Genomic DNA, 24,646 nt, shown 5'->3' on the forward strand with positions numbered 1-24,646 from the left:
CCGGGAGCACTGCCCCATTGGGCCCAGCGGCCGAGCTGGCGGCTGACACTGCTGCGCACCGCGCCTGCAGGGGATGCCTGCCGGGGCTTCTCTCCCGGCCTGGCTGCTGCCCGCTCTGGGATGGCCGCTGTGCTGGTGCGCCAGGGAGGTGCCGGCGGCCGTGCTGGCCGTGTCTACAGAGACGGAGAGAAGCAGGACCCGCCCAGTGATCTCCCTCCTCGTGACCCACGCCTGCCAAGCCCACCAAAGACCAAGCCAAGGGCAGCAGGCTCCCCAACACCGACCTCCTGTCCCGCTCTGGACCAAGCCCATCCCTCCAAGGTCTCTGGGCTCCTGTAGCTCCCCCGCCCCCTCCCCCCAGGGATGCCCCTGCCTCCACGTCCATTGTCATGACCTCTGCGGTCACCATGGGAAGACCCCGCTCTCTGCCACCACCACTCGCCGCGTGACCTGGAGCAGACCCGCCTTTGGTTTCCCATCTCGAGCACTGGGACAACAGCTAACGTTTACTGGGCTGTTGTGGGGTGCCAGCCTCTGCCCCCAGCACCCTACAACTTACTCAGTCCTCTCCAGTAACCTGTCACAGGCAGAGGGGCCACCGTGGCGTCCGTTTCACAGGTGCGGGAACTTGCCCGGAGACACTCAGGGGGTGAGTGGCTGAGCCGGGGATGGAACCCTCGCGGTGGGCCCTGTCTGCCATGGGCTCGGCCACCTCCCTGTATAAAGGAGGACTGGACGGGGGTCCCTCTGAGACCCTCGGGCTCTGCTGTACTCGCATGCTGTGCTTCTCGGCCCAGGAGTCAGCCTCTGGCCTGGAGGCCGCCAGCGTCACCAGACCCTGGGCCGGCCTCCACGTTCCGCAGCGAGGCTCCACAAGCTCCTCCCATGTACCAGACACAGGGACGCGGCAGGGATCGACACAGCGCCTGCCCAGCACGGAGGGGCTGCTCTCGCCTCAACGCACCTGTGCCAGCTCCGCTCCCCCTTCTCCTCCTCCACCGGCTCCGCCCTGAGCTCACTGCCCAGGAAACGGGCCTGCGGCCCCCTAGACCCGTCCTGAGACACAGCTGACAGCGCTGCCCATCGTCCTCTCACCTCGTGTCATCCTGAAAGCTGCCCCCAGAGCAGACAGCGCCCCCATCTCAGAGGCGAGGGCCCGGAGACTCAGGGAGAGGCTGTCGCTCCCGGATAGCTCTGCTACACACTGAAACCAGGCCCCCCAATGCCAAGGGCAGAGAGCCTTCCGCCCAGCTGCCTGGCCTCCCTCCGAGCCCAAAGCAAGAGCCACCAGCCCATCTGGGTCCTGTCCAGACAATGAGGGGACAAGCAGGAGGTGCCCCCAGGCCCCCCCTGTCCCAGGACCAAATTCCAACAACTGGTGATCCGAGCTGACCCCTCCTTCCCAGAGGGAGGCCTTCCGAGGTCTCGGCCTGCCCGCCCGCTCAGTCTGCCAATGCTCTGTCCAGTTAGCCCAGGACTTCCGGAGGGCCCGTGGGGGCAGCTTCAGGGAGCAGAGCCTGGAAGGAGCCGGGCACCCGCGCAGCAGGCCTGGCCAGCCGCACAGGCACCCCTGGACATTCAAGGGGAGCCCAAAACCCCAGCTGGGTCCCTCTAAGTGTGGCCCCAACGCCTTCCTGTCTGAAGCCCCCTGACGCTGCCACCAAAAGTGGATTTCTGCTCAAACCCACCCGGGTGACCCGGAAAGCAGCCTTGACCAGAGACCCCTCCAGGTGCAGGGTGGTCCCTACAGCGTTGCTTCTGGGCCTCTGGCCTCTGCTGCCCCCTACCACAGGCAGCTCGCCGTGTCACATAGTAGCCCATCCCAGCTCAGGCGGGCTGAGCTGAAATCCGGCTCCCCATAATTTTCATGGGGTTCAGGGTCTGCTCTCCGGAGCCACAGGGGCTCAGCCTGTGCCCCCTCCTCCTCCGTTCTAGGACTGATTGATTGATTTCAAAGGCAGAGAAAGAGAGAGAGAGAGAGAGAGAGAGAGAGAGATCTCCCATTGCTGGCTCACGCCCCAAATGGCCACAATGGCCACAATGGCTGGGGCTGGGCCAGGCCAACGCCAGGAGCCGGGAGCGTCTTCCTGGCCTCCCCACGTGGGTGCAGGGCCATCTTCTGCTGCCTTCCTGCATCAGCAGGGAGCTGGATGGGAACGGAGCAGCTGGGACTGTACCCGGCACCCATATGGGATGCCACAGGTTTAGCCTTCTGCACCACAGTGCTGGTCCCCAGCCTGGGCCCTGAGCTGTAAGGACCCCTGGGCTCCTGGCCCCTGTTCAGTGCACCCCCTCATCTCCAGCTACTCAGCTTCCCCAGGGGGCCTCGGTCTGCACAGGTATACGCACGGGACACATGTGCCCAGCTGCCCAGGCAGCCGCTGCTTGACACCTGACAGCCCCAAGCCCTCGTCCCCTCAAAGCAAAGCCTGGCCTGGGTCAGCCCCACTGCTCACTGCCCTCAGACTCTGCAGCCCCTGCACACTGGCCCTGGGCCTCTCGGTCTCTGCGTATATTGTGCCTCTGCCCAGCTGGCTGTTCCTAGGAGCTCCCTGCCACTCATCCACGGCCCAGGACAAGTGTCCCCCGTCGGACGGTTGTCACCGAACCTCTCATCTAAAGCAGCCCTCCCACCCTCGGCGCACACCCCCGGGGGCAGGGCTTGGGGGCGGGGGGAGGCAGTGTTAACAGTGCCTTTGGCGGAGCCCCAGAGCATTCATACCCCCGCACACCGCCCTGCCCAGCTGCCCAGAAAGCAGCTGGGACCCTGAGTACCCCAGGGTTTTCTGCCAGCAAGAGACCTAGCCTGGAGAGGGCAGAGGTCAGGGCAGGCCGGAGCCCATGGCGGACAAGGGTCAAGAGGGAATGGAGGACTGAAGGCCCTGCCCCAGCTTGGGGCTCCCCAGGCCCTGCCACACTCACAGCCTGTCCTGCTCCCCACCAGGTACCATGGGTGGTAGGCAGCAGCCCTGCCCCCTCCCCAGGCACCACCCACCCAAGACCCGACACCTGTTCCACTTTCTGGTCATCTGGATCTTCCTCAAGGCTCCAGGGACACACAGGGACCCTCAACAAGCCAGGCCTCCTCCCTCACCCACCAAGTTACACCCAGATAACTGCAGGGGGAGGCGGGAGCTCACCCTGAGACGGCATCTGTAATTGGTTTCAATAATCCTGCTGAACCAGGAGAAAATTAACAAATGGGAAGCCAGCTCAAAATTAATCAAACTTCTCCCTGTCCATCCCCCCACCTTCCATCTGAACGAAGGTTATTTAGCCAACGAGCAATAAAACCCAGAATTAAATTAAACTCTAGGCCCTCACGTCCCCTCCCCTCTTTCCCCTGCAACAGCTGTAGAAGCTACGGCGCAGCCACAGCCCCCCAGCACCCAGCACCCAGCACTGGGATTCCCCCGAAGCAGCCCCTGGGTTCATGCGGTCCCTGTCTGGGTCTCACTGCCAGCTCTCGGTGAGAAACAGAACATGGCTATTAACTCAACCACGGAGAGGGCCCATGGATTCTCTACGGGGGCCTGGGTGTGGAAAGGGAGTCTGGGCTTCCCCGGGCGGCCACTGTAGTGGCCACAGCCTGGCCCGGCGGCAGGCACTGCCCTGCCCTCACCTTTGGGGAAGGAGCAGGGGAGGCTGAGGAAGGACTTCTGGGAGCACAGCCTCAGCCCTTCTGCAGAGCCCAGGGTGCCAAGCACCTGACAGCACCACCCTCTGGGTCCAGAATGCACCTGCACCCCTAGCTCCCTCTGGCAGCTCGCGGGGCCTCCCCAGATTTCTCTTCCCTGCAGCTTTTGAATCCATTTGCGTCCAGCCAGAGCCAGCCTTTGTCCTAAACCGCTTCCTTGGCTCGCTTCCTCTGGTTCTGATGGTCGCGATGATAATCGCCTTCCGCTTACGCACCCCGGTCCCGTAGAGACCTCATATCCACCCGTGGGGGAGACACTTGTCACAGCGCCCACTCTGTGGAGAGGAACCCTAAGGCTAAGACAGGGCCCTGGGCTAAGCCGGCCACAGGTGCAGCTGAGGAGGGCCAGGATTGCCGGGGAGAAGTGGGAAGGCTCTGCAGAATTACCAGGCTCTCTGGAGGCCTCCGAAGGGTGGGGGGAGGGACGGACGGCTCCCTGGGAGGACGGAGAGCAAGGGGAGGAAGAGTGGGAGACACAGGCTGAAGACTGCGCTGGAGATGCAGCCCTCACACGGCAGCCACAGAGTGTCTGCGAAAACGAGGTCAAAGGGCATCACCTCCAGAGGCCCATGCCATCTGCTGATCCAGCCCTCACCCCTCTGCCCCTCACAGCTTCTCTGATGTTCCTCAGATGGGCCGAGAATGTTCTGCCTCCAGGCCTTTGCACTGACTGCTCCAAAATGCCATCCAGCCACCTGGCTCCTTCCTCCGTCACCTGGGTCAGTGCTCCAGTGTCCTTCCCCGGCTCCCCTGCCCGCCTGGTTCAGAAGGGCCTTCCCTCCCCCTCCTGTACCCCTCTTCACACCTGGCTATGATCAGTGTCCCCCTCCCCACACACTCGCCCATTGTTTGGTTAGTGAGTGAATGAATGAGTGAACGTCATTATGCCTAATGCCGTCGTTTGGGCCACCGTCCCCTCCAGTGTGGACTGTCCCACCAGTCTCCTCGTCATTTTCCCAGCCTCAGGATTTGTCCTGCAACCAAAGTCTGCTCCACACCCAAAGGAATGCGTCTAACTCCCAGGTCCAGTGAGGGCCCCATTCTGCAAAATCACGTCTACTCTCTTGGCCCAAGTCCCCTGCCCAACCACAGCAGCCCCCTCTCCACTTACCTACCACCCAGCCCACCCCCATGCCACAGCCCCAGTGCACCCCCACCAGACATGCAGAACTCCCACCACAGCCACTCCGACTGCTGAGAACTCGGCCCAGGCACCACGAATGCCCGCAGGACACTTGCCACCTTCTCCAGGAAGCCACACCCTGCACCTTCTCCATCTCTGAGCCCCAGACCCTCACCTGCACAGTCACCACCCCAACCTCCCACACCCCAACCTGAGCGGTGACTCATCACGGCGGTGCCACACCTCCCCCCGTCCAGGAAGAACCCAAATTTATTCGCTGGCAATCTCTCCCATCCCACCACCTGCTCCAGGATTTTGCACAAACTTGGAGTGCCATAAATACTTACTGGATCACAGCAAACTAATTAACACACAGGCCAGGAGAGTGCCCACTGAGGGGGACCTTTCCTCCACGCGGAGGTCATTTCAGGCTGGCCCGACGACAAGTGGGCCTCTAAGTGCATTAATCACTACACACAGCGGCAGCTGGCCCCGCACTCTGCAACCTCCACTCGGGCTGGCTCAAAGGAAACCAAGTCCTCATGGCAGAGTGGTGCCAGGGCCCTATTAAAATGGCAGTGCTCTTGGGAGCCGTGCTGTGGCACAGAGGGTAAAGCCTACAGTGCCAGCATCCCATATAGGTGCCGGTTCGAGTCCTGGCTGCTCCACTTCCAATCCAGCTCTCTGCTATGGCCTGGGGAAACAGCAGAAGATGGCCCAAACACTTGGGCCTCTGCACTCATGTGGGAGACCTGGAAGAAGCTCCTGGCTCCTGGCTTCAGATCAGCCCAGCTTCAGCTGTTGTAGTCATCTGGGGAGCAAACCAGTGGATAGAAGATTCTCTCTCTCTTTCTCTATCTCTGCCTTTCAAATAAATTAACTAATGAATTTTAAAAGATTAAATAATAAAAAGAAATAAAATGGCAGTGCTCTACCACCCGTCCAGCCAAGCACCTGACCCACCGGCAGCTGACACGTGCACTTGGGCATGCATGAGCACACGTATGACCACCTCCGTGGGTGAGGCCAGCAGGCACAACACAGCCACTGCTGAATTATTAATTCTGTACATTGTTAGTGCAGTAGAGAGAGCAACTGTGTCTCCAGGCTTCAATTAAGATATCAAGGCACCTGCACTGTCTGCCCAGCCACATGCCCAGCTCCCAGCAAAACCCACAGGAGCTCACCTCCAGGGAAGCCACAGGACCCTAAGCCCCACACAGCCACACCTCCCCGCCTCCCAGCCAGAGCCCTGTTTCAGGACCACGGACAGCAGCCTCCAGGGGCCTGCATGAGCTGCACCCGGGAAGCCGCCCCCCAAGGCACCCCACCGACCTTTTCGGGCTCTGTAAGCCCATTTGGTGAATCAGTGGCCTGAAAGACTCTCTCCTGCCTTCCGAAGGGCCTCCAGGACAAGCCTTGCTGGGTTTGGGGCCCGACCCCAGTCCTCCGCCTGCTCCCAGCCCTCCCCAGCACTCTCACAGGCCCAAGCTGGAAACCAGAGTTCCGGGTTCCACCCCACCTCTTCAGGCCGCAGGAGGAACTGGATACACATCAGTCACCACCTCCCTGGGCTCTGTCTTTTCACGCAAAAACACAGATGCTGGAGACCAGGCTGCGTGCTCCAGGGATGGTAGCAATCAGCGCCAAAGGGCTTTGAAAATGTAAAAAAAATAAATAAAAATAAAAAATTGAAGTCCCAACAGCTGACCCGCGAGAAGAGGCTTCACTTACACACAAGTGGGTTTCTGCAGCGGGGATGCCCACCCCAACCTGGAAACCCCCAGTTCTGGGGCCCAGACTCGGCTGAAGGAATTGCTGACAGCTCCTTCAGGGAGCTAACTGGGTCACCCACGAGATTAAATCCAACAACCCCCAGACTAGAATATGCGGCCGGGGAAATCAAAGTGGGCGAGCTGAAAAAGAGCAAGAAATTCCAACACATGCTGCCTCCTGGAACCGAGGAATGAGCACAGGCTCTGAGAACAGGCAGGCGGCAGGCCTCCCTCCACGCCTTCCAGACAAACCTATCTCCTCACCTGTGCCACGGGATCCGGGAACCTGACTTCCGGGCAGGTGACTTACACGAGGTAACCCACCGGCACGCAAATTCTGCCTTTCCTTTTATTAAGCACCTAGGCTGCTCCAAGCTCGGATGACTGCAGCAGAGGAGAAGAGACACGACTCTGACCAACACAGTGGACACCCAAGTGATCAGTGTTATCTCAGCACAGTAGACGAGGAGGCATGAGAGCACAACTGGGATTTCCAAAGCAAAGAAAGGTGGTGAGGAAGTCCCATCTCTTTGAGTAAATGGTTGGCAGTACCTCCTGGAGGTCATCGCTCCTGCAGCCCGAGCCAGCAACTCGACTTAAACCATACACACACACACACACACGTACGAAAGCACTCAAAAAGCTTGTGGGGAAGTGGCATTAAAGGATGAGTTTATTTTGGTGCAAAAAAACACCTTGAATTCCATGCAGTTATTTCCTAATACGCAACTTTTATGAATGTGTTGAAGACCCTTCATATGCACGGGCTTAAAATGTTTCATACCTGGGGCCGGTGCTGTGGTACAGCAGGTTAAAACCCCAGCCTGCAGTGCTGGCATCCCATATGGACGCTGGTTCGAGTTCCGGCTGCTCCACTTCCAATCCAGCTCCCTGCTATGGCCTTGGAAAGCAGTGGAGGATGGCCCAAGCCCTTGGGCCCCTGCATCCATGTGAGAGACCTGGAGGAAGCTCCTGGCTCCTGGCACTAGACTGGCTCAGCTCTGGCCCTTGCGGTCATCTGGGGAATGAACCAGCAGAGGGAAGACTGGCACTCTTCAAGTGCCCACAACGGCCAGCAGGGTGCTAGCTGGGAACTGGGAACTCAATTCCGGTTTCCTACAAGGGTGGCAGAAATTCAACCTCTTGCACCCATTCTGCTGCCTCCCACGGTCTGCATTCACCGGAAGCCAGAGTCAGGAGCTGGAGCCGGGAACCGAACTCAGGCACTCCGTCACGGGACAGGAAGAGCCTAAACCAGCACCGCTCGCGAGGCTGATGATCCAGAGAGCTGAGCGCTTCCACCCACCAGGAGACACATTCACAAATGTTCTGAGCAGCTTTATTCATAAGCGCTAAACACTGGATTCAGCCAAATGTCCAGCAGCAGAATGGATAAATAAATGATGAACCGTGCAAACAAAGACACAATGGAACAGTCCAGAGCTATAAAAAAGTTAGAGCCATGGACGTGCCCATCCCCGTGGATGTGCTGGAAGAAGCCACACCCAAACATGCCACTAAGCCTCCTCTCACGTGAGGCCAGGATGCAGTCAGGCTGCTGCTGAGCGTCCTTGGGAGGGGGGATGTTGACCAGGAGGGGCTCACGGGGCTCTCTCAGTCAGAATGCATCTTCCACATTGGTGGACAGGCACCCACCAGCATTTATAAAAGCTTGCAGAGTCCGCCACCTGCCTTTGTGCGCTTCGCTCTCTGTGTGTTTTATTGCTGCTTATTTAAAGATGTGAAAGTTGGAAAGCTGGCCAGGGTACTGTCCAGGGCACAGGGCCAGCAGAAGCAGAGGGCAGCGGGTGGGAGCAGAAAGTGGCAGGGCCAGAGCGGGGCTTGGAGGTGGAGCGAGGCTGTGGGCCAGGTCATCACTGGCTTCCAAGGCACTTCTGAGCGGGAGCCTCCTCCTCCCAGCCCCACCTGCCACGCCTCCCACCTGTCCACAGCAAATGGCACTTGAGGTCACCTCCCCTCCCGGCCAGCCTGGCCCCTGAGCACCCTGCACCCCACATCCCCCCAGGCCTCACCCCATTTCAATTCCTGAGCTCAACTGTGAGGGCTTGAAGGCTTTCACGCCTAGCAGGCTTAAAGCGAACCCCGTCTCCAGCCCCTATGCCTGCAGTTCAGCGGAGCGCATCTCCCCAGGTCCCGCAGCCCACACCCACAGTGCCAGCGGGACACCTGGTTCTGCCTCCCACACTCCACCTGCCACGTCCACCTCCCCACCCGCTCTCCCTTGCTGGGCGCTCACCTGAGCACCTGCGTTTCCCAGGATAACTGCTCCAATTAAGTAAGTCCCTGACGCCTCCTGTTCCCACGACCCAGCCCTGAGGCTGCACTGTCGCATCTTCCCCATGGACAGAGGCAGACACGGCCAGGGAAGCAGCCCCCCGACCTCAGCTCCACCCAGCCGCCGCTGGTGGGACACAAGGCCAGCAAAAAGCCCCAACACCACCCCCAGAGGTGACGGCGGAGCTACGAAGCACGCAGCGAGGGTTGCAGGATACTGGAGATGCTCGCCATGGTCCCATACAAATGCTGGGTACAGAGCCGTCCAGATGCTGTGGCCTGGGAAACCAAACAGCAGGGCTGGAAGGGCACACACGCGCCAACCGAGCCTGTCGCCCTGGATCGCAGCATGAGTGAGCAATTTTCATCTGGTTCTTGGTGCTTGTGTTTTGCTCGGAACCCGCAGCAAACGTGTTGGCTTCTATAACCGCACCACGCTCACACAGGGGCCCCACACTGCCTGTCCCTGCCCAGTGGCACCGAGGGAGGGCGCCCTGATTCCAGGCCGCAGACCACCTGCCGCCATCACCCTCAGGCTCCCGCTCTAACAGGAAGCACTCCCCAACCTCCCATCGGCGGGCTGGGAGTCCAGCTCCGGCTCTCGCTGGCCGTAGATGCCATCCGCTAGCCTCTGTGAGCCTTATTTTCTCATCTGTAGGACAGGTCAGTTCTCAGACCACTTTGCAGGGCTGTGGCGTGCAATGATCAAGAAGCAACTGCGCAGGACCGTGAATTGTAAACCATTGGGCTTTCGCGCTCTGTGTCTCCGTCGAAGTTTCTAAGGAATGTCCCGATGTTGCCTAGAGCTGGCATCTGATCACTGGGCCCACCCTCCAGTGCTGAGCCCCAAGGAGTACACGGCACGCATCTCAACTGAACTGGAAACCAGAGGAACAACCCGTCTCCCTGTTTAAAGCAAAATTTACGGCCTGAGGGGTCCTCAGCAAACAGTGACCATGGACTGCTCGCGGCTGAATCATGTACCTGCTGACTCAATCCCAGGGTGCTCTGTGTCTGCTTCCTTTTAGGAACAGAGATAGTTTTCCTCCTCATATTAACATCTCCCTGTTAAGAAAAAGAAGTCTTTGACTGGGAGCAGGTGTTGTGGCACGGCGGGTTACTGCCTGGGAAGCCCTCATCCCGTATCTGAGTGCCTGGGCTCACGCCCCACCTCTGCTTTTGATCCAGCTCCCTGCTAATGTGCCTAAGAGGCAGAAGAAGACGGCCCAAGAATTTGGGTTCCTATCACCCATGGCTCCTGGCTTTGGCCTGGCCCAGCACTGACTGTTGTGGGCATGTTGGGAATAAGGCAGCGGATGTACGATCTCTCTCTCTCTCTCTCTTTCTCTCTCTCCCCATTTGTTTACTTATCCCTCTAGATTCCACGCAGATCCAGAGGAAACTGGTGACACAGTCTCCACTAGCTACCCGAGGCTCCAAGGGATCAGGTCAGGATTGGCCACAGCCCCTACCCTGGGCAGCAGGCAAGGCGGGCATCCCAATGCAGGGCACCTCGGAGTCCAGCCCTCATCCCCATGGCCAGAAGGCTGGGCCACAAACATACCTGCCCTAGACCTGCCCTTGACCCACACACCAGGCCATCCGTCACGGCCGTCTGTGTAGCAAGGAGACAGGAATCTGCTCCGTGTCGGACAAGAGGAGACCAGAAGCTGGGAGTGCCGGTCTGCACACTGGCCAGAGCAGTCCCTAGACACTGCGAGCACCGGGCAGGTGCTGCTGACTGCAGAGGGAAACACAGCCGTGTGGCACAGGGAGGCTTCGGTCATCAGTGGGTGCCACGGATTGCACCGCCCAGGCCATGTGGCCAGCCTCGTTTGTGTGCACACAGGACGAAGCCACCTCAGCTCGCAATGTGCGGTATGATCCCCACACACTTGGGCCTGGGTGGGGGGAGGTGTCCAAGGAAGCCATGACTGGAGGCAGCACGTGGCCCCGAGGACAGGCGAGGCTGGGCCCTGTCCTCTGAGGCCCTCAACCAGCAGCAGGTGTTGTGTGTTCGAACAGTAATGGTGACCTTTAACAGAAATGCTAGGCTGGGGGGCTCCAGGCTCCCCGGGCCACTGGGACAAGCTCATGCAGAAGAGAGCTGCAGTGCTAACGGGGGTCCCTCCCCTGCCAAGGCCTCAGGGCCTGCATTGCAGTGGAGGTGGGAGGGGGACCTGCTCCGCACCCCTCCCCCATGGGGCCCAGGGACCGAGGGGAGGAGCTGGTGAGGGCGCAGCTCCCCCCAGCCGGGTCTGGTGAACTTTCCCAATTGATTTTGCGTCTGTCCCCGGGAGGCTGCGGACCATCTTAGGAAACCACTTAAGCAATTTAAAATCATCAGAGTACTTATAGGGCACTTCACATTTCCTCACACTTCCGCCTTCCCAGAAAGCCCCTTCCAGCGGCAACCATGGCTTCTGTCCGAGTCATCCGTGCCCTGGCAGGGGCACCGCTCAGCCACGGGCACCCTGAACCCCCGCAGCCTCCCAGGGCAGACAGGCGACCCCCCTACACACACACAGGCCCACCACACTCACCAGATCCTGGGCCACCCTGACCCCTCCCCTTGGAACGCCCCTCAACCTGGCCGTACCCTGGCCACCGCCCTCCAAGAGGAACCTCCCCGACACCCCATTTCATAGATGAAGACACCAGGGCTCAGGTCTGAACACGCGCAGGGAGCCCGCTGCAGCACAGACGCCGCGCCCTGGGAGGCCCCAAGCAGGGCTGGCACAGGCCCAGGCCCCTCGTCAACAGCTGCTTTAACCAGCCCCAGGGGACTCAGATGGGGAGCCAGGGCTGGAAGCCGGTGCGGCTAGGCACAGCGGGGAGAACAGGGTGGCCTGTTCCCCACCAGCTCTCCCCAGAAGGTGGTCGGCAACCACTGGGCAGCCACACAGGAGCATGAACAGCAGGTGCCCAGGGGCGGCATGTGGAGCTTAGGCAGAAAGCAATGGAACAAAGCAAACCATGGATTGACGATGCACCTGTCCATCAAGCAGGAAGCACGCAAAACTACACTGAATATCACTTGGAGGTAAAATAAGTGCAAAGCAGTCAAAATGGTTAAAGACACCACATCCAGAACAGGGCAGCGCTCGCCTCCAAGGAGAGAGGGGAGGGAGAGGGCCAGGAGGTGTCCGTGGGCCCCAGGCTGTCGAATGTGTTCACCAAGTGGACAAGCTCCCACAGCAGCAGCGCACGCAGCAATGGGTGACCAGGTGTGGGCACGGCGCAGCCCGTTCCTGAAATCCGCTGTGACGCTCCTGACACTGATACTGCATCGAAACACACACATCTTCTGAATGTGTGAGACCCACATTGAAAATGCCACTCACTGGGGCCGGCGCTGGGGCGTAGCAAGTTAAGCCACAGCCTGAAGTGCCTACATCAAAATTGGGCGCTGGTTCAAGTCCCAGCTGCTCCACTTTTCATCCAGCTCCCTGCTAATGCACCTGGGAAAGCAGCGGAAGCTGGTCCAAGTGCTTGGGCCCCTGTACCCACATGGGAGACCTGGATGAAGCTTCTGGCTCCTGGCTTCAGTCTGGCCCAGCCGTGGCCATTGTGGCCATCTGAGGAGTGACCCAACAAATGAAAGATCTCTCTCTTCCCCTTTCTCTCTCTGTAACTCTGCCTTTCAAATAAACAACTAAATATTTTTTTAAAAAAAGAAAGGAAGGGGCCGGCGCTGTGGCACAGTGGGTTAACACCCTGGCCTGAAGTGCTGGCATCCCATATTGGTGCTGGTTCAAGACCCAGCTGCTCCACTTCCGATCCAGCTCTCTGCTATGGCCTGAGAATGCAGAAGATGGCCCAAGTCCTTGGGCCCCAGCACCCGCGTGGGAGACCCGGAAGAAGCTCCTGGCTCCTGGCTTCGGATCGGCATGGTTCTGGCCGTTGTGGCCAATTGGGGAGTGAACCATTGGAAGAAAAACCTCTCTCCCTCTCTCTCTCCCTCTCTCTCCCTCTCTTCTGTGTGTAACTCTGACTTTCAAGTAAAATAAATAAAATCTTTAAAAAAAAAAAAAAAAGAAAAGAAAAGAAAGGAAAGGAAAGGAAAAGGCTGGCTGGCTGATGGCGGAGAGTTTCCTGGGTGCCCCCCCACTGTGTCCTGGCGTGGGGCCCCCCGCTCAAATGCATCCCCCAGGGTCAAGCACTGCCCTTCCGGCTGTGGTGTGTGGCCCACACCAGAGCCCCTGGCAGCCTCCAGAACCTGAGCTTGGAAGCAGAGCAGGCCGCCCTGAGCACAACCAGCACCCCCCCCACCTCCAGGCCCTGCCAGAGGTTAATGCTCCAGCCTCGCCCTGAAACCACAGCCCCAGGGGACACAGAAGAGGGAAGCACGGCCCTGACCCGACACTGGAGGCCCCATTAGGGCACCTCCGCCGGCCAGGATGTTTCGGCCGTGATGAGTTTTCAATTCCCCGCAGGCCGTGGGGATGGCTGCAGAGCCTGTGAGAGGCCTGGCTCCAGCTTCAATGCACCTGCGCGGAGGTCACCCCAGGGCACCTCTCAGCAGACAAGGGGGTGGGAAGGAGCCCTCCTCCACCAGCGCCTCCTTAATGCAACCCCTCACCCATCTGACGGGCCCGGAAGCCGCCCACGGTCACAGAGCCAGCGTTGCAACTTCTCTCTGGAAGCAGAGTGGCAGCCCTGCTGCCGGCCTGGCCCCTGTACCCCGGGAAGTGTGCAGGGCCAGCCCTCATCCCCACAAAGGGCCAGGGCAGCAGAGCACAGAGCAGCCCCAAGACCAGCCTGAGGCCGGGCCACACTTTCTGGGGCAGGCCGGGGGCGCCCTGAGTCACAGAAGCAGCGTCTGGGCGGGCTGGCTGCCCACTGGACAGTGCCCTGTGCTGAGCTACCCAAAGCCACAGTCCAGGCTGGAGTGGGCATGAGGCCGGTGCAGCTGGTGGGACACAGGAGCATCGGCCTCCCACCCCTAAGCACCGGCTACCAGGAAGGAGGTCGTCCCCATCACCCGAGAGAGCCCAAGAAAGAGACCTCGAGAGGCCTGGAGGACGTGACAGCTGGGGTGGGGTACGTGAGCGGAAGCAGAGAGAGGCCAGAGCAAGACAGAGCAAGGCGGGGAACCGGGGGCAGACAGACACACAGAGCCAAAAGGCGTCCCCAGCCCAACCCAGCTTCAGGCCACGACTCTGCAGGCCCCAGAACCAGGAAGCGAGGCCCAGGCCCGCCTGCGTCTCAGCCCAGGCCAGAGCCGGCAGCAGCAGTAAAGGTCAAGGGAGCTGCAAAGCAGGACCTGCAGCCTCTGGACCACAGAGGTGCTGTTTAGCAAGCGGGGAGGGAGCTGGGCCACATCTGGATGGGCAGGGCCGTCCCCTGGGTGCGAGCCAACTGATGGCAGCGAGCCCCCCACTGCAACTGCACACAGACGCCACTCAGTCCCGCTCCTAGTCCACGTGTCTGTCCCACCATCAGTGGGGCAGGAACAGGACAGGCCCAGCCCGATCCCGCTCCCCAACACGCTCGTGGACTGTGGGGAGCCACAGGTGCCACCCAAGAGACTTCAGCAGCCAGGCCTCGAAGGAGCCATGCAGTCCTGCCCATCAGACATCAGGAAGGGCTTCCCGGGGCGGGCAGAGTCGGGGCAAAGGCCTGGAGTCAGGTGTAGAAGCACAAGCATAACCAGTGAGGATCAGGGCAGCCGGGCAGGGCCCGCTCAGGCCAGTGCCCATTTTCACCCAAGCTCACAACACAGCCAGGCTCTGACCTATGGGTCCAAGCCAGGTCCTGGGCTATGGGGGCTTCTCCAGCAAGGGGACCCCCAGCTCTCTCCCAGCGTGGAAAGCTGGAGACCCCCATCAACACCCACAGCAGGTTCAGCAGTACAGCAGGCTCTTGTACACACAGCAGTTATCCCCTGTGCGGCCCAGCCACCCATTGCTCAGGCCACACACAGCCTGGGAGCCCCTGGATACTCAGCACCCCCACAGTGCCCCTGCCGGGTGCTCCCCTGCTCTCACCACACCCTGAAGGCTCCAGCAACCCTGCCTGGATGAGAGCCAAGATAAGAGAGGTCCAAAAAAGGCTCATGATCTGGGGCCGGGACCCGAACCTGCCTTCCTGGGCCAGGTTGAAGCCAAGAGTCTGAAATCAGCCCAGTTCTCCCACGTGGGCAGCAGCGACCCAGGCACCTGGGCCCTCACCTGCTGTGTCCCAGGATGCACATCGGATTCCAGGCGCCGGAATGCGAAGCAGCGTGGGGACTGGAAGCAGGCATCCTGTGAGACGCCGCAACCGCTACACCAAACGCTGGCTTTCATCGCCTGCCGTCCCCCTTGGGCGAGGAAACCACCAGGACAAGGCGTCCCCTGCCTTGTGAGGTCCACTTAGAATTCCGGCTCCCCAACCCGCACGGCACACTGCTCTCATCCGCGGCTCCTAGACCCCATTTCAGACCAGCCCAATCTGGATTCCCAGGCTGAGGCCTCAGAACCAGGCTCTTAAACTCCCCGGGTGATTGCACTGCACAGTGAGGTGGACGATCCTGCTCTGGGAAGTCCAAGGCAGACTGGGAGAGGCAGGCAGTGGCGGGGGAGGGAGGGAGGAAGTGGGAGGCAGGGGGGTGGGCAGGAATTTTTACAGGCAGGCAAACTGAGGCGCAGATGGAAGAGGGGGAGCCCCCTACACAGTGCCACACACCCTGTAGTTCCAGGGCCTCTCCAGATCTCCCCAGGAGCTCGGCTAGGCCTCCACTCTAGGGCCAGTGACAGCGGGAGCTGACAGCCGTCTGCTTCCTTCCAGTCCCTCCCGGCACCAGGCGCCACCCCCAGGGACCCCACGGCAAGGAAGCAGAGGACAGAAGCACCATCAGAGCTCCACCAGGACTCCAAGTGTCCGCTCCAGGGGCCGACGGAGCCTCCAAGCAGGTGTCCAAATACAGACCCTGGAATCGAGAAAGGACACGCTCCCTAAACTCCTGGGGAGATGGCGCTGTGCGGCGGGCATGAGGACCCCCTGGGCAACGCATCCCATCTGCGGTGAAGACAGGGACCTGGCTACAAGGAGCCACAGCAGCAGAGGGGCTTCCCCTAGGGACAGCTGCTTCCCCGTGCAAGCCCCTCTCCCTCCTCCCTCCCCGCTCTAGGCAGGGGCAGCCTGGCCCTCTCCTTCCCCAAACACCCAAACCCCTGCACTGAGTCCCTGCTCAGGGCTTTGCACATAGTCCCTCCTGCCAGGTGAACACTTCACACCCATTTCACAGATAGGTGAGCTGAGCACCGGGGCCACAAACCCTGCCTATGCGGCGGTGAAGAGACAAGAGTAGTGGGATGCAAAGGGCAGGCGTGGGGCCAGACAGACTGGGGTTACATCCGGGCTCCTCCACGCCCCAGCTGTGTGACTGGGGGGGAGGGGAGGGGAGTGGCTTTGCTCCTCCGTGCCTCAGCCCGCACTTCTGTGAGGACCGGGGTGAGCGCTGCACAGATGTTTTCATTAGCCCACCTCAGTCGGTCCTCAGCACATGCCGGGCAAGCCCTGTTGTGAGAAATCCCTCAGAACCGCCTAAAATGGGGAAGAAAGCTTAGGTGTCCGGCAGAGAGGACAGAGCCGGCCAGCCTGGGCCACCGAGGCAGTGGGCACTGACCCAGCGCCATGGGGGCCCAGCCAGCCCCACCCCCTGCTGCAGATGCAGGGGCCTCCCTCCCGGTGCCCAGCTCTCCTTGTGCCCCCCCACACACAGGCCAAGTCCTGGGTGTCTGGTGCAGGCAGGGCCGGCTGGGTCTCGGTCTCACCCAGACAGTGGAGCGGGGAGGGGAGGCGGGGCTGAGCACCACGGTCGCAGAGGGGTGTGGCTCTTCCCAGCAAGCCTCCCCTTTGGCCCCCCAGAATGTGAATTTCACATCACTTTCTTCTGTCACCAGACATTTTCTTCTTTTCAAACCCTTGGAAACACACACACACACACACACACAGGTCCCTCAGCCCCAGGGCAGTGCCCAGACTGGTCCCTGGCTGCACTTTGCTAACCCCTGGTCTCCAGGGGAAGCCAAAGGCAAACAGGAAAAGAGGACCCTGAATGCAGGCGCGATGGGTGTGGAGAAGGAAAGGCGGGAGCTAAGAGGGAGTGGGCCGGGGCGGGAGCCTCTGCCCGCAGTGCAGCTCCCGGCTGGACGCTGGACGTCGAAGCTGTGCCTTCCCTGAGGGCAGGTAGCCCGGCCATTAAGCCACCCACTGGAAGGACATCCGGGTCGCACATCAGAGAACCTGGGGCTGGCACCTAACTCCAGCTTCCGCTGGCCCCTGCTGGACTGCGCTCCCAGCTCCAGGTTTCAGCCTGGCCCGCTCTCAGCTGCTGAAGGCATTTGGAGAGTGAACCAGCACATGGGATATTCGTGTGTGTGTGTGTGTGTGTGCCCGCCTCACAAATAAATAAATAAAAAATTTAAGAAAAGTAGAGGGAGAACAATACAGACCGCAGTGACAGCAGGTGCAAAGAGCCTGGAGTTAGAAGACAGCCTGATGTCTTCAAGCATGTAAAGCAAACAGTATGAGTGGGCAGGGGTGCAGCCAGGGACAAGTGGCCCTGGCCAGGGGAATGAGCACAGGGCCTCTCACACAGGCCAGGATTGCATTCTAATCTGAAGCCAGGAGAAACCAGCACAAGGTTTAAGCAGAAGGGTAGGCAGGTTTGATTGGATTTTAGGACTGTTCCAGCTGCTGGGCGAAGGTGTGGCTGTGGGGAGATCATGTGCAGTGCGGGCAAGGAGAGGGGTGGTGGGGAGGTGCAGGCGGCTGCGGCCGGGGCAGTTCTGCAAACAGAGCCTGCAGGGTTTGCTGAGGCACACAGAGAGGGAGGCCCCCATGGCTGCAGATTTGCTGAGGCACACAGAGAGGGAGGCCCCCACGGCTGCAGGTTTGCGGCCTGGGCTCGGAAGGGCAGAGCTGTCTTCAGGAGAGACAGGCGGACGGAGGGCAGGCGGATTCTGTCTGGAGTCCCTCCCTGCTGCCCCTCCCCCCGTACCCCAGTGAGGAAACAAGGGATCCGAACCGCAGCACGCTGAGCACGCAGCCCGTCCGTGGCCCAAGACGCAAGAGGCCAGCAGATGGCAGGGCTCTCCAGGATCAGCCTCAAAGGTCACCGTCTGTCACTGCCCGCCCACTCCAGCTCCAGCCTTTCCCGCATCAGTGCCCAGCGCTCAAGAGGATGGAAGGCCCGGCCACAAGCTGTGCAGTGACATTTCCCGTGGGCTGACTGTGTGCCAGGCACCACGCGACGCCTCTTAACGCCCACGCCTTTGCCTACGGAGTCGGGGCTGTCACCATGCCCATTTTACAACTGAGAAAACCGAGGCAGCTTTCCAGCCGATGGGTCCCGGGCTGTCTGGCTCCAGAGCCCGGGCTTCCACCCACGCCACACGGCCTTCTCCCAAGCGGGCACTGCCCTGGCCACTCCACACTGAATGCAGGATTCAGGGAAGAGACCGCCGGGGTCCCTGGAACAGGACCCAGCCCAGGACTCGGATGCCACGCTCTTTCAGGGAGTCTAGTCAGCTCCTTCTCCCCACAGCAAGGCTGTTCTCACAATGGGTCTTTTAAAAAATAAAAAATAAAAGATTTATTGATTTGAAAGCCAGAGTGACAGGATGGGCTGTGCAGTGGGCCATCTCATTCAACACCCATACCCCATATTGGAGTCGTTCTGTTGTTGTTGTTGTTGTTTTTACAATGTACTTATTTATTTTAAAGGCAGAGAGACAGAGCGAGAGCAGAGAGAGCGAGAGCAGAGAGAGAGAGAGATCTTCCATCCACTAGTTCACTGGCTGCAACAGCCAGGGCTGGGCCAGGCCAAGGTCAGATCCAGGAGATTCATCTGGGTCTCCTGTGTGGGTGGCAGGGGCCCAAGCACTCGGGCCATCCTCTGCTGCCTTCCCAAGCGCATTGGCAGGGAGCTGGATTGGAAGCAGAGCAGCCGGGACTCAGAGCACTGCTGGCATCACAGGCGGTGCCTTAACCTCCTCGGCCACAGCCCAGGCCCCACTGCTCTGCTTCTGCCCCAGCTCCCTGCTCCCGCACCTGGGAAGGCAGCTGATGATTCAAACACTCGAGTTCCTGCCACCCACACGGGAGACCCGAATGGTTTCCAGCTATTGTGGCCGTTTGAGGAGGGAACCAAACCAACGGCTGGAAGATTCTCTTCTGACTCTGTCTCTCTGTCACTCAGCCTTGCTTTTTTTAATTTATTTTTTTTAATTTTTTTTGTCTATTTTTTCTTTTTATTTGACGAGTAGAGTTATAGAGAAAGGTCTTCCTCCCGTTGGTTCACCCCACAAATGGCCACTACGGCTGGCGTGCTGCGCCAATCTGAAGCCAGGAGCCAGGTGCTTCCTCCTGGTCTCCCATGCGGGTGCAGGGCCCAAGCACTTGGGCCACCCTCCACTGCCTTCCTGGGCCACAGCAGAGAGCTGGCCTGGAAAAGGAGCAGCCAGGACTAGAACCCAGTGCCCATATGGGATGCCGGCGCTGCAGGCGGAGGATTAACCAAGTGAGCCTCGGAGCCAGCCACAAGCCTTGCTTTTTTTTAAACTTCTTTATTTATTTGAAAGGCAGTGACAGAGAGAGAGGGAGAGGGAGAGAGAAGGAGCGAGCTTCCCTCCGCTGGTTCACTCCCCAGACGCCTGCAACAGCGTATGCGAAGCCAAGAGCCAGAAAGGCTATCGGGGTCTCTTATACAGACTGCAGGGACCCAAGCACTTGCGCCATCATCTACTGCCTCCCGTGCACATGAGCAGGAAGCTAGATCGGAAGCAGAGTGGCCAGGACTCGAGCCAGCACTCCAAACTGCGATGCGGGCAACTGCAGCAGCGACAACCCACCGAGTCACAAACTTTACCCACCATGAGTGGCTTGTTGCTATAGTGAAAATAACTAATACACTGAATGGACACGGCTTGACCAGCTCCAGGACCTGGGCTGGATCCACTACCCCTGGTATTTTTCACACCCACCCGTCCTGGGAGAATGGCCTACAACGAGGAGGCGGGACAGGGGTGGGAGCTGTAAGACCTGTGGATTCCCAGCGCCAGGGCTGCTGGTCCCCAGAGAAGGTCTGGGTTTGAGTCCCACCAGCAACTCTGCTCTCTCGGAGCAGGAAGTCCAGGAGGAGCCGCCAGGTCTCTGGCAGCAGGGGCGGGGCCTGGCTCCAGCCCTGCCCTGGGGGTCACTCAGGGCCAAGTCTCCACATCTGTAGGATGAGTCGGCCCCTCCAGTATCTCTGTATCCTGGCTCTGACCCCATCAGCAATCTGCACGTTCAGCATCCCCAAATCCACAGCTCCTCCCAGGCTGAGCGCCAGAAATCCACCTCTGGGGGGCAGAGGGAAGGCAGCGGGCCCTGTGGGGCTGGGGGCTGGGGGCTGGGGTCTGTGGCAGCACGGCCCCTCCCTCTCCCTCTCCTCCTGGAAGCTCCTTCCCCAACCTCCCTAAAGTTGCATCATTTTGCCTCTCTAGGCTCCCAGCCCAGCCCCTTATTTTAATTACTGGGGGCCTCATGCAGCCCCCTCGAGCAGCTCTCTAACTCCCTCCCTCTCTTTCCAGCGTGCCCCCTCCAACCACCCCTTCCCCACTCCCCAGTCCTGTGGGGGGATCCCTATCCCTGTCCCTACGCACCGGGTACAGGGGCCCCAGGCCCCTCCCCAGTGCAGCCCCGCCAATCGTGGTAAGGGTGGGCACTGATGCCTCATCCCCAAACAGCTGTGTCTGGAAACCCAACGCTGCCAGGGGACGCCTCTTTGAGTTTCTGCACCCTTCGGCTGCCCTGGGCCTCTCCACCTCCTCACCTCTGGGTGGTGGCAGAAGGGACCCTCACCCAGGGCACCGCTCACCCAGGGCACCGCTCACCCAGGGCATCGCTCCCAGGGCAGGCTGTTTACCGACTTTCTAGAAGGCCCAGATGGGGAGAGATACTGAATGAGAAAGCGCCACATGTGGTGTGGCCCTCCTGCAGGCTGGGGGTCTGTGCTCCTTGTCCAGGGCTTGTCCCCTCTTCTGAGATACCCAGGCTGCCTCCCCTCCTAGGCCTGGGCCCAGTGACTCAGTGAAGACTCAGTGGCCCGAGGGCCCCCCCTCCAACTTACTGGTCTCCAGTCCGTAGGGCACAGCCCATGGGGTGGGAGCCCTGGATGGGCCCAGCAACGACTCAGTCCCAAGGGTTTGCTGAAGGCCTCCTGCCTCACACACCTGTGCTCTGCAGGAGACATTCATTTGTTTTGCTGTTGACAATGTGTTTGCACCCAGATCACCAAGTCAAATCAACACTCCAGCACTCCAACACTTGTCACCAGGACAAGGCCAGGACTCCGGGACCACACGGCACAGCAGGGATGTACAGATGCTGTGCACACAGGAGGCAGCGCCCTCATCCCGCCTGCCCTGTGACCGGAGAGCTCCAGCCCCGTCCTCACCACCACTGTCCCCGGCCCCACACAGAACCGTCCGCTCCATGCACCCCTCTCCAGCCCTGGCCTCACATCAGGGCAGTCCCACAAAGGGGCCAGGTGACAGGGATCAGCCACAGCTCTTCCCAGCCTGCAAAGCGCCCAGCAGCCTCTCCCAGTCCACTCCCAATTCTAGAGGCTGAGAAACTGACACCAGGGCAAAGAGGGACCCCAGCGGCTTCCTCTGTGCCCCATGCTCTCCAGTCTCTCTTCCCTCTCTCTCTGTCTCTCTGTCTGTCTCTCTCTCTCTCTCTCTCTCTCTCACACACACACACACACACACACACACGCTCACACATGCACACAGAGCAAACCAGGCGAGCACAGAGACAGCGCGAGAGCAAGAGCAAGAGAGAGGGAGCGAGGCGGGCACGTAATTATTGGTAAAATGCTTGTAATGTTTTCTCTCTACCCGGTAGCTTTCAGTTGTTTTAGCAGCTTAGCGAAGCACTTGGCTCCAATTGAATTGCAAATCAGCAGCTCTTGCCCCAGGAAGAGAGGAAGGGAGGCGGCAAGGAGGGGGCAGGGAGGGATTTCAGAAGGAAAGGGAGGAAGGTGTGCGAGAAAGAAGGGCAGAGGGGAGGAAGCGAGACAGGAAGAGGCCGGGTCTCCCGCCAGGCCCGGCTCCCCCGGCCTTGTCTGCAGCCTCTATCCCGAAGCCCCAGCCCCCCCCCCCCCAACAGGAGGGTGCCTTCTCTCGCCATAGTCACGGCAGCAAGGCCACCAGGGAATTCCTCAAGTACCCGGAAGGAAAACGCGTTTTCCTCGGGGACTGCGGGTGCTGAAAACAACGGGAAAGCAGGGTCTCACCTTCTCTCCCTGGCAGTCCCCACCACCCACCTTCCGCTCTGGCATCTCCGCCTCGCTCCGTCCGCCGCCCCCTCCTCCCTCCGCCCTGGATCCGACTGTCCCAGCAGAGTACCGAGGAACCCGGACCCGGCCTGGGTTGCCAGCTCAGCACCACGGTCAGCGCCCTCCCACACAACACCCTGAACTGGGGCAGGCCGACTCCAAAACCCTCAACCCTAGGAACAAACGCTCTCCCGTGGAGGCAGGAAGAGGAGAAAGGGGCTGGGCTGCGGCCGGCCACGGGGCACTGACCTTGAACAGGCGAAGGATGTTGGCCACCATGATGGAGACGGAGCTCCCCGAAGCACCGATGACCCCCACCACGCGCTCAGGCTTGGTGATGATGGGCGGGCCGCCACTGCCGCAGCGGACCTCCGTGCCGTCCTTTTCGATGAGCGCCTGCACAAAGGTCAGCGACTGCTCCAGGGCGTGGGTGTCCCTCGAGCAAGTGTCCAGAATGCGGGCGCCCAGCGTGATGTTGGGCAGCAGGTCCGGGTCGTTGTTGATGCGATCCAGGGCGAACAGCATGGCCTCCAGCCGGTGGATGCCCTTCTCCTTCTTCAGTTCTCCGCAGGCCTTGCCCTCTGAGCCCCGGCCGTGCACGGGGAACAGGCCGCCCAGCGTGATGTCCCCATCTATGCGGATGGAGTTCATATGCGGGTGGCCCTTGGGCTTCCCCAGGGAGGAGGGCAGCCAGGGGCCGGACAGGCTGAGGAGCAGGCAAAGGGGCAGCCGTGCCCACCACCGGCTCCCGCCTCTCTTCCCAGGCATCTTGGACTCCCTAGAGCCCCATGCACAGCGGGCCCCACTCCTAGCCCCGGCAGGTGCCTGGCCACACGGCGGCAGCGGCGGCAGCCTGGGGACGCATGGGCAGGGCCGCTTCAGCGGCCGGAGGGCTGACCCATGCTGAGGCTCTCGCCCACTGCCTCCTCTTTGAGAAGCCCACAGGGTCCCGGCCCACAGACGGCAGCGAGCGGCTGGGGTTGCGGGCAAATGCAGGTCCCGGCCCCCGAGTGCTGCGGGCCTGTGCTTGGCGGCTGACTGCGGGGAGGGAAGGGTGCTCCCAGCTTGGCGTATCTTGGCATCAAGGAGGAAACAGCTCGGCTCCTCTCCTCCTACCAACCTTAGAAGGGAGAGAGAAAGAGAGAGAGGGAAAGGATATCAAACTGAAGCCCCAAGAAGACATTAGCTATTCTGGTCGCTCGTCAGGAGCCGAGGAGAAGGAGATGCCGGAGGTTATCACCAAAGACTCCATAAATCTCCCGAACTTGGTATCCTCCCGGCTGCGGCTCCACTCCGGTCGAAACGAGAGAGCTTAAGGCAGAAATTGGGTCATGTTTGAAGATGTCCAAGGCCTGTTCCCGCTGCCATCAGCACACTGCCCAGGAACAGCCTCAGCCTTCCTCGGCACAGCCACCCCCAGGCCCAACCCACGGGGAGACAGAGGCCAGGGCAGGGGAGCAGGCTGCCGACACGCGGGCTCTCAGGGGGCTCCTGGAGGAGAAACCAGCCCCGGCAGGCCGGGAGGCGCTCCCTGTAAGGCCCGGGAGCAGCTGAGGGCGGGGCCCTCCATCTGCCCCCTGAATCAAGAAGTTTGACGGGACCCTCCGCCTCTCAGCCCAGCTGCACAGCCCCCAGGCCAGGGCCCCTGAGTGAGAAGAAAGCCCCCACTGCTCTCCCTCCCCCACCCTACTTCCTCCCGCTGAGACTGGGGCTCGGGTTACGGTCCAGCCACTGCACATTATTATGATCATCGCAGTGATTATTGTTGTTGTGATTAAATATTTATCTGCAAGGGGAGAGGAGCGAACACCAGCTCTTCCTCATTCTCACTGCTAATTTGGGCTAATTTCCCCTGAGGGTTCCCTCCCTCACCCCAGCCTCCCTGCTCAGAGCCAGCATCCTCCCTCCCCTCCACTTAGGAGACCACAGGGAAAAGGGCTGGGAGCTGAGTCAGGGCCTGACTGGGGGCCCATCCCTGTGGGTTTTCTCAAATGAAGACCTGCAAGCCACTAGTCCATCTGGTGCCTCAGTTTCCCCGGGTGGCCGGAAGAGGGGCTGGGGTTGGGACAGAGAGGTTTCCCCAAGAAACCTGCACAAAACCACGAAGGCCCAGCAGAGGCCTCGGACCATCCCGCCCCCACCAGTCACTCTCCCCACAGAGGCCCCAGCTGCCCAGTTCTGGGCCAAGGGAAGGGGGATGGGGCAGCTCCTGAGCCGCTCCGGCCTCCCGCCCCACCCCTCACCAAAAGGCTCCTTCCACTTCCACCCCTCAGAGGCCAGAATACGGCTGTTCACCTCCCCAGGCCCGGTCCTGCAGGTGACCCAGGGGGACCTCCCAAAGGCACAGAGCAGGCAGGCATACCGCATTCGAGACCAAGAGTCAGCACCACCCATGCAGAGCGAGCCAGGAGGAACCCCCGATGCCCCCCTGTCCTGCAGCCAGG

General features: G+C 60.5%; 1 protein-coding gene across 2 annotated transcripts in view; it reads right to left on the reverse strand.

The window, feature by feature from the left end:
• The window catches only part of GRM4 (glutamate metabotropic receptor 4), an 84,896-nt gene extending 61,926 nt beyond the window's left edge, over positions 1-22,970 (reverse strand). For both annotated transcript variants that reach the window (XM_062187445.1, XM_062187444.1), the window contains exon 1: positions 22,452-22,970. In XM_062187445.1, coding sequence (XP_062043429.1) covers positions 22,452-22,970 — 519 coding nt within the window. The remainder of the gene's footprint in view (positions 1-22,451) is intronic.
• Positions 22,971-24,646: the final 1,676 nt, after the last annotated feature.

The sequence above is a fragment of the Lepus europaeus genome, chromosome 3 (assembly GCF_033115175.1).
Source record: "Lepus europaeus isolate LE1 chromosome 3, mLepTim1.pri, whole genome shotgun sequence".
NCBI classification, from domain to species: domain Eukaryota; kingdom Metazoa; phylum Chordata; class Mammalia; order Lagomorpha; family Leporidae; genus Lepus; species Lepus europaeus.